At 60.1% G+C, this 7,718-nt stretch overlaps 5 protein-coding genes across 5 annotated transcripts in view; 4 read left to right on the plus strand and 1 right to left on the minus strand.

Annotated features, from left to right (window-relative positions):
* The window catches only part of SDRG_07718 (hypothetical protein), a 4,030-nt gene extending 3,841 nt beyond the window's left edge, over positions 1–189 (plus strand). The window contains exon 2 of the mRNA XM_008613570.1: positions 37–189. Coding sequence (XP_008611792.1) covers positions 37–141 — 105 coding nt within the window. The 3' untranslated portion in view covers positions 142–189. The remainder of the gene's footprint in view (positions 1–36) is intronic.
* A 965-nt stretch (positions 190–1,154) lies between these two features.
* Positions 1,155–2,718, plus strand: SDRG_07719 (hypothetical protein). Its single transcript, XM_008613571.1, has 4 exons — positions 1,155–1,308; positions 1,353–1,551; positions 1,596–1,763; positions 1,810–2,718. The coding sequence occupies exons 1-4, from the start codon at positions 1,238–1,240 to the stop codon at positions 2,605–2,607; spliced, it is 1,236 nt and encodes a 411-aa protein (XP_008611793.1). The 5' UTR covers positions 1,155–1,237; the 3' UTR covers positions 2,608–2,718.
* Positions 2,614–3,545, minus strand: SDRG_07720 (hypothetical protein). The gene is made up of 3 exons (XM_008613572.1): positions 3,150–3,545; positions 2,970–3,104; positions 2,614–2,918 (listed from the first exon to the last, which is right to left on the minus strand). Exons 1-3 carry the CDS (start codon positions 3,532–3,534, stop codon positions 2,686–2,688), a joined length of 753 nt encoding a protein of 250 aa, XP_008611794.1. The 5' UTR covers positions 3,535–3,545; the 3' UTR covers positions 2,614–2,685.
* A 505-nt stretch (positions 3,546–4,050) lies between these two features.
* SDRG_07721 (hypothetical protein) lies at positions 4,051–6,711 on the plus strand. The gene has a single exon (XM_008613573.1). The coding sequence runs from the start codon at positions 4,162–4,164 to the stop codon at positions 6,328–6,330; it is 2,169 nt and encodes a 722-aa protein (XP_008611795.1). The 5' UTR covers positions 4,051–4,161; the 3' UTR covers positions 6,331–6,711.
* Positions 6,712–6,848: 137 nt separating this feature from the next.
* SDRG_07722 (hypothetical protein) lies at positions 6,849–7,575 on the plus strand (the record flags this gene model as incomplete). The annotated part of the gene is made up of 2 exons (XM_008613574.1): positions 6,849–6,995; positions 7,051–7,575. 2 exons carry the CDS (start codon positions 6,849–6,851, stop codon positions 7,573–7,575), a joined length of 672 nt encoding a protein of 223 aa, XP_008611796.1.
* Between the last annotated feature and the right edge of the window lie 143 nt (positions 7,576–7,718).

Consider the following 7,718-nt stretch of genomic DNA (forward strand, 5'->3'; position numbering starts at 1 on the left):
ATGCTCGCCTGCGACCGGATTCTGGTCCTTGACCAGGGGGCTCTTGTGCACAGCGGGTCTCCGAAGGCGCTCTTCAAGCAGCGCCACGAGCTCTTCCTGGAGCTCCTTCGCGAGGGCGGCTACACTGGCAAGCTACCCTAACCTAACGTGCGACGGGACTTGATAATTTTCAAAAGCTTTCCATGAGTCTGTTGTTGCTGTACCTTGTTGAAGGTGGTACGCCATGTGAAGGAATTTCGAGCTCGCTGTCCGAGCTCGTTCCGGTGGCAGGTTGGGGCAAGGAGGTGTGGGCAGGACAGGACCTGCCCTTGTAACCCTGCAACGGGCCTGCGCGCTGGCGACTTGCTTGGCCGAACGAACGCCACCAACGCGGGCAGCTGCAGATGAGTTAGCTTCGATTCCTGCCCCAATGCCGAACGTAACACGGCAGCGCGCCACGTCATAGCCCGCGCGTCGCTATCATTTTCCTTGCCTTCCAGATTCGCTGACAAGGGACTCAGAGGTTGCCGTTGGTGGTCGGTTCAGCGCGACGCCACCAAAGGCAGACAGATTATCCGAGTTGGACGACACCCTGCGGCCTTTTGCCCTTTGTCGCCTGGTCGCTTCGTGGGGCCAGATCCATCCGGACGCCTTGCAACCCCAACATCCCAATGGAGGGGCCCACTGGGAGGGGCCTACTGAAAATAGAAATGCACCTCCTACTGGCCCATCTCACGCGCCGCTGAAGGGACGCAGGATCGTCTACAGCGCTCGTTTATAACGCGAAGCATATTTGATGACGTCGAGCGGTATCGTCATCGCGTCCAAGTTGCTTCGCGACAGCCGAGTCGTCAACTGCTGGTATGCTGTTACGAGTGGGCTGTTACCACGCCGTGACGATGCGGCGCCGCCGACTGGTTTCCGGTACATTGCATGCACAGATTGCAAACGTCTGCAGAAGGGCACTATTACATATTATAGAGGCATCCAGCACTCGTACGGTTTGAGATCGAGACGGCGTCGTCGCCAAGAGTGCTACACAGCATTACATGGTGGCAGCCGTTTGCGCGGTCGCGCGTTTTGCTTGGCCACCCACCGCGTTGTATCTGAAGGGGGTGGCACAAAAACGAATGCCGATACCGGATTGGCTGCTTTTGTACCTTCAAGAACTCCAAATATACTTGAAGGCCCGGCGACGGACGCTTCGCCGGAGTCTGTATCTCTCTTCCTCCCCTCGCTTCATGGCCTCTCCTCGTTGATGCAACAACCACTCCTCGATTGCATCACGACTTCTTCCATGTCCCTCCGGCTGCCGCAGAGTCCGCCCAGGTACAGTGCCATCCTTCTGCTGCATGGGCTAAGAAGGGCTGTAGCGTACCGCTAGTTGGGAAGCGCCGGCCGGCCGAGTCGCCGCGGCCATCGGTCGACCTCGAGCAAAGCGCCGTGCGCATCGACCGCCGGCGCAGTGGCAGCTCGCCGCCCAAGCCTGCGCGCGTGACGTCGCCAGGAAAGCACGCGCCTGAAACCACCGGCATGCTCCTTGTGAAAGACACGACCACGGAATGGACCAAGGTACATGACCTTGCCACGACTTGGCGCACTCATGCATTGCGTAGCGCTGGTGCCAGCTCGTGGGCTCGACCTTGTCGATCTACGACACACCGTCCAGCTCGGCGCCGTGGCACCAACTCGACATGTCGTACCGCACGATCGTGCGCGTGGCACCGACATCGCCAACGTCCAGCGCAGCGCATTATACGTTCTCTCTTGCCCAAGGCGGCAGCGTACGCGACCCGAAGGTTACCAACGGCTCACGTATAGTCCTTGTAGGAGGCGGCGATCGTGCTCTGCCGCGCCGACTCGGCCGCGGACCTGACCATGTGGGCCGACGCGCTCTCGCCGTACGCGCAAAAGGTGCAGCAAACGGCCAAGAAGCAGCGGTTCGAGGCGCCGTTCAGCCAAACCGAGTTTGTGACGCACAAGGTCGCGTCGGTGCCCCTCAAAATGCTGCATTTGATCCTGATCCGGCACGGCCACTACGTCCACGCCCACACCAAACACGCGCGCGACAGCGAAAAAGTGCTGTCGCACATTGGTCGGCAGCAAGCCGAGCTCGTGGGCCAGCAGCTCCAAGCCATGAGCGCGCCGTCCCGCGACGACCTCCTCATTCTGCACAGCGACATGCACCGTGCGATGGAAACCGCAAGTATCATTGGCGACTTCTTCCCCGACTGCGCACTCTCGTGCACGCCGCTGCTGCGCGAAGGCTGGCCGGGCAACCCGTCGCCAACCGACGCCAACGCCAACGTATTGTCGCCCAAAGAGCAAGCGATCGAAGACGACCGGCTCGACGCAGCGTACCGAGCTCTCATTTCGATTGACGACGAAGGTGCCGTCGAAGGACCCCATGGGTGCCGCGTTGTCGTCTGCCATGCGAATTTGATCCGGTATTTTTTGTGCCGCGCGCTTGGCATTTCGCCCGTCGGCGTGTGGGGCCAGTTTGAGATCAACCACTGCAGCATCACGCGCCTCGACATTGGCTCCAACGGCGCGTGCAAGGTGCTCAGTGTCAACGAGTGCGGCCATTTGCCCACGTCGCTGCGCACGTCGAGCGAAGACCACTTGTAGCGAGTTCTCGACGCGTCTAACTTATCGTTGCTTTGTACACCATATTTCGGAATTATGGCCGCGGTGGCGCCAGCAAATCTACTTTTCGGCGCGGATCCGGGCCTTGTACTCGCTCGTTGTCTCGAAATCGTCGCCCTGGCTCCACATCTTGAGCTTCTTGGCCTTGGCTTTGGCTTCGAGCTTGTCGTACGTAGCTTGCTTGCCGCCGTAGACCGCGCCGGTTTGCCGGTACACGTTGGCAAGACCCATTTTGAGCAGCTCCTCGGACGCGTCCTTCTTGAACGGCCCCCAGCCATACTCGACAAGGCACACTAGAGCAAGCAACATTCAATACGAACGATAGACAAAAGAGGGAGAGATACCAGCACGGGCGTACTGATCCTTCTGCAGCAGCGTGAGCGTCAGCTTGCGGTTCTCGAGCAGCTTGGTCAGGTGCGCCTTGGCTTCGTCGCCAAAGGGCTGCCCTTGGTTGCCAAACTTGGCCGTCTCGGGCGTATCTAAACGGTACGTAAAGAAAGACTTATGAGAAGGACATGTCGTACCAATTGCGCAGAGGCGAATCTGCAACGTCTGCTCCGAGAGCTTGCCGTCCATGGGCCCCAGGCCGCGGAAGAGCGGAAGGTGGCGCACGCGCAGCGTATCGCCGTCGCTAAAGTTGATGGCTTTGGCCTTGATCTTGCGCTGCTGCTGGAACATAAAGTTGGGAATGTCTTCGACCGTCGCAAAGCGCGTAAAAGGCGCCCGGAGCCGCGGCAAAACAAGCCCGAGACCGAGACCGAGAAGGAAGGCACCGCCGATCTGGAGGTGCGTGTTGTCGAGAAGCTGCACCGGCAGCAAGTGCTTTCGACCGTCGACCATCTGCTGCATCTGCGTCCGCACGCGCGTCCACTCGGCCTCGGCCGCCTTCTGAATCGCCTCCAAGTCCATCGACGCTGTAGAAAAGTGCAGTCGGCGGTGATCGCCATCACCAATAGCCAATGGCATCGCGTATTCGCCGGTTTTTCAAAACATTTGCACCAATCACATCTTTGGTTCAGGACGCTCTTGGCGGGTTGTCGCTACTAGTAAGATCGGGCGATGAACCCGTCCCTGCATTGTATTGATTAGACAAGATGTCGTCCGTCTGAGCACCAAGGTGGAAACGTCAAGCGGAATTCCGGAGCCAACTTGGGCCCGAGTCTGCTCCGCGTATCGCCACCAACACTGGCTTGACGACGGATCCTTTGCCCTCTGGACGGAATGCTTGCTGCCCAGCAATCGCTAGCTCGGCGCTGGCATCGCTCTCCACTACGGGAGAGCAGTAGTACCCGATCGAAACGATCGAATCTTGGTGGCCAGCTGCAGCGCCACGATGGCACAACAGCATGTACCCAAGCCAGCGCGCCAATTTTAAACTTGGTGTTTGTATGCAGCCACCGCCAGGGCAAACACAATTCGACCAATCAGCGCGCGACGGCAGATTCCTCAGCAGAAAGGACACGGCGCCAGCTGGTGCAAAGTCGGGCGACGTTGTCGTCATCCGCGGACCGAGCGCATTCGTCAAGGACCACGAGGATGCAGCACCACTGGCGTAGCCCGCAGCTGCTTGTGCTGCTGCTATTTGTGCTGCTCTTGGCCCCTGAGACGCACGCCAAGTGGACAGCGACCGAGAACGACACGTTCTACATTGGCAACGACATCAAGGTCACGCACCAAGCGTCGCCTGGCGCGTGCAAGCGCGACTGCGCCGCCGTCGTCGGCTGCGTCCTGTATGTCTGGGAGCCGCGCGACGGTGGCACATGCTTGCTCAAGAGCCACAAGGGCGTGCAGGCGCCGCTGCCCGGCGTGCAAGCTGCCACCCTCGTGCATCAATCGATCGACGCGAAGAACTTGGTCCCACGCGGGCGGCTCGACCACCGCGCGATCGAGTTTGGCATTGACGGCGACGCACCGCTGCCGCGCGTGCCGTATCATTACGTGGTCGGTGCGCAGTGGAATGTCTTCTTCCCGCGCGCACTATACACGGCCGTCTTCAACGCCAGCGAGCGCGTCTTTGATCCCGAATTCACGCTGTCATCGGACGTCGAGATCCCGTCGCCGTACGCGGCCGTCGAGTCGATTGGCGAGTGCGCGCGCATTGCTGCATCCCAGGACTTTGCCTTCTTCACGTACCTTCCGTCGCCGCAGCTGTGCGTGCCGGTGGCCTTTCCCAACACCAACCCGAATGGCGACCGCGCCGCCGTCTTGCGGCACCCCCTGGCCGGTGCCCACGTCACGATGAGATACCCGAAAAAAGTGCCGTCGTCGTTCACACACGCGGCGCCGAACGCTACGAGTGCCGAGGCGTGCCTCGCGGCGTGCGAAGCCGCAACGTCGACCTGCGTCGGGTATCACTTCATGAAGGGGTCATGTGCGCTGGTGGCGCCGCGGCCCGCACCGTCCGACGTCGTTGCTGGCTGGGTGCACCAAGACGTTGCGCACGAAGAAGACGTGATGATCCGCATGGCGTACATGCCGGGATTTGCGCTCACGGGGTACGTCGAGCGACAGGGCCCGAAGAAGCCGTCGCGCTACGACTGCGGCGAGTGGGTCGAGATCACGCAGCACACGTTCTTCCACTACGACGAGGCGACGGGCGCCTGCGCGTACTTTGACCCAGCGCCGTCGTCGACCAACAAGACGATCCAGCTCCAGTATACGCGCAACGAGCTGTTGCAGCTGCCGGGGCACCTCCCAACGACCCCGGTTCTGGCGACGCTCTCGGCGCCAACGGCATCGGCCTGCGACGCGCTGTGCCTCCCGGCCAAGGACAATTGCTTCGCGACCGTCTTTGACGCGGTGACGCGCGAGTGCGTCTTGCACACGCCGACGCCAGACCCGGCACGCACGCTCGCGTGGCTCGCACCGCGACGGCTCCTCGACAATCTGCAGACAGTCACGGAAGCGCATTTTTTCGTCACGGCGCACCAAGACGACCACGAGCTCTTCATGGCCGAGACCGTGCTGCAGCGTCTCAACGCGACAACCTCGAAAGCCGTCTTTGTCTACGTGACGGCGGGCGACGCCAACGAGACCAACGGCTGGTGGGAAGCGCGTGAGACGGGCACCTTGGCCGCGTCCAAAGCGTGGGTCGAGGCGCTCGGGCTCTTCAACTCGCGCGTTCGCATCGAAACCATCTTTCTCGCGCAGCACAGCGTGCACAAGGCGACGATCGGCAACGCAGTGCACTACTTTTTACGGCTCACCGAGGCCGCGGTCGAAGCCTTCATGTTGCGCAAGGAGCTCGCAGTGCCGCCTGTCGACCGGCCGAGCGAGCGCTATCACCGTCTCGACGACATCAAGGAGGTTCTGCACGCCATCATGTACCGCGAAAGCAACCGGATCCCGACCGTGACGCTGGCGACGCACGAATTCAAAGGGTTTGCAGCCGACGATATTGGCGTCGACCACGAGCTGCATGAACGTACGGGCGAAATGCTGGACGAGATTGTGGCCACGTCAAGTGACTTTGGTAACTGCGTCGCTCGGACCTTCTACTACGGCTACCAGCGCTGGCTGCACCCAAGAAATATGTCGCCGGTCGCCACGCGCCTCCAGCGGCACGTGTGGGCAAGCGTCTCGAGCGACATGTTTGACGAGCACAAGATTTTCTACCCTGTTTGGCTCGACCACGCGCAGCACCTCGGTCGACAGTATATCTCCCGCACGATTGCCGCCAATGGCAAGTGCAAAGTTGATTTTTAGATTAGGAACCGATTTCGTCATTTTGATTTTATTAACCTCCTGCAACATTCTCCCAATTTGGACGAGTGGACACCATTGTCATCCAGTCAAAAACGCAGGAGCGCGTTACGTGTTGCAGCAGCGGTGCGGCTCGAGGGGACCTTCCACTATAGCTCCTCGGCCTGTCTCGCCCGCGTTTGCTCTTGGGACGTAGGCGCGACCCGGCGAGCGACTATGACGCAGAAGGAGCTGCTATTCTCGTCTCTACTGCGTACTGCATAGAAGGCGAGGTACCACCAAGGACAACGCGCAACACGTTATAGTCGGCGTCGAGCCATTTGCCCTTCCCAAGGCCATTCCCATTGAAGCGCATCGAGTTTGGTAGTGGTGGCATGTCAATCGTATTGATTGCTATTGTTTCGTTGGCGATGCAAAGGAGGAGCCGCGATTGGACTGACGCCGACGACGTCATCTTGCTCCGGGAGGTGGCAAACAAAAAGCCCTTCCTGGCGCGCCATGGCTTGATCGCAGGCTCGTGGATGCGCGTCGTGTCCAAGGTCGTCGACACTGACGGCTTTGCGCACGCGAGCTTGCACTCTACGAAGGCGCAGACGCGATTCTTGGCGCTCATGAGCAACCATCGGAGCGATAGCGATAGCGAGTCGCTCCAATCCAAGTGCTCGAAGGTCTACGCCGAGAAGCACTCGTTTCGGGACACCCCCCTGCCTTTATGGAGCCAAGAAGAAGAAGAAGAAGCCACTGACCACCGACTCGCAGCAGGCGAAGACACGTCCAACGCCAGCATCGAGCTGTGACGTGCACACACGCGAAGCGCTGCGTCAAGAAGAGCTGCATCAAGAAGAGCTGCGTCCGGAAGAACTGCGCCGCGAAGAGCAAGAGGAGGACGCCGAGCGCCAGATGGCAACTGAACGAGACGACGACGAGAACGCCTTGCAGCGCAATGGTGCCCTATTGGCGCCGCCTGACCACGCATTGCTCGCCAATTTTGCCAACGACGACGCTGAGACGGCCTCGGAGGACATTGATGCGGTCGTTCAGCCCGCACCAGAGAAGCGCAAGACGACTCGCAAGGCTCCCAACGACGACGAGCATGCGAAGATGTTTCAACTCATGCTCCACGAGCTGCGCGACGAGCGACAAGAGCGCATGGAGCTGGCCCGTACTATGGAACACGAACGTATGATGCTGGCGCTGCAATCCCTCGCCAAAATCATCGAGGCGAGGTCCAATGTAAACAATGTCTGAGCGACGGTGATTGACGTTGCTGTACATTTTTTAACATTTTTTAAACAAGCCACAGAGCCTTTTTGGCTGGATTTGGGTGACGCCATTCCAAGGGCACCTGGTGCCTTAGGCGGAGCGGCTTGCCGCGACGCCCGCAGGGCCAT

Source organism: Saprolegnia diclina (assembly GCF_000281045.1).
Source record: "Saprolegnia diclina VS20 unplaced genomic scaffold supercont1.22, whole genome shotgun sequence".
Classification (NCBI taxonomy): domain Eukaryota; phylum Oomycota; class Saprolegniomycetes; order Saprolegniales; family Saprolegniaceae; genus Saprolegnia; species Saprolegnia diclina.

Coding starts and splice junctions, on each gene's coding strand:
- SDRG_07720 (XM_008613572.1), bottom strand. CDS start 3,534: ATGGACTTGGAGGCGATTCAGAAGGCGGCCGAGGCCGAGTGGACGCGC. Junction 3,105..3,149: donor GATTCGCCTCTGCGCAATTG/GTACGACATGTC, acceptor CGTACCGTTTAG/ATACGCCCGAGACGGCCAAG. Junction 2,919..2,969: donor GGATCAGTACGCCCGTGCTG/GTATCTCTCCCT, acceptor TGCTTGCTCTAG/TGTGCCTTGTCGAGTATGGC.
- SDRG_07721 (XM_008613573.1), top strand. CDS start 4,162: ATGCAGCACCACTGGCGTAGCCCGCAGCTGCTTGTGCTGCTGCTATTT.
- SDRG_07719 (XM_008613571.1), top strand. CDS start 1,238: ATGCAACAACCACTCCTCGATTGCATCACGACTTCTTCCATGTCCCTC. Junction 1,309..1,352: donor CTGCCGCAGAGTCCGCCCAG/GTACAGTGCCAT, acceptor GAAGGGCTGTAG/CGTACCGCTAGTTGGGAAGC. Junction 1,552..1,595: donor CGACCACGGAATGGACCAAG/GTACATGACCTT, acceptor TGCATTGCGTAG/CGCTGGTGCCAGCTCGTGGG.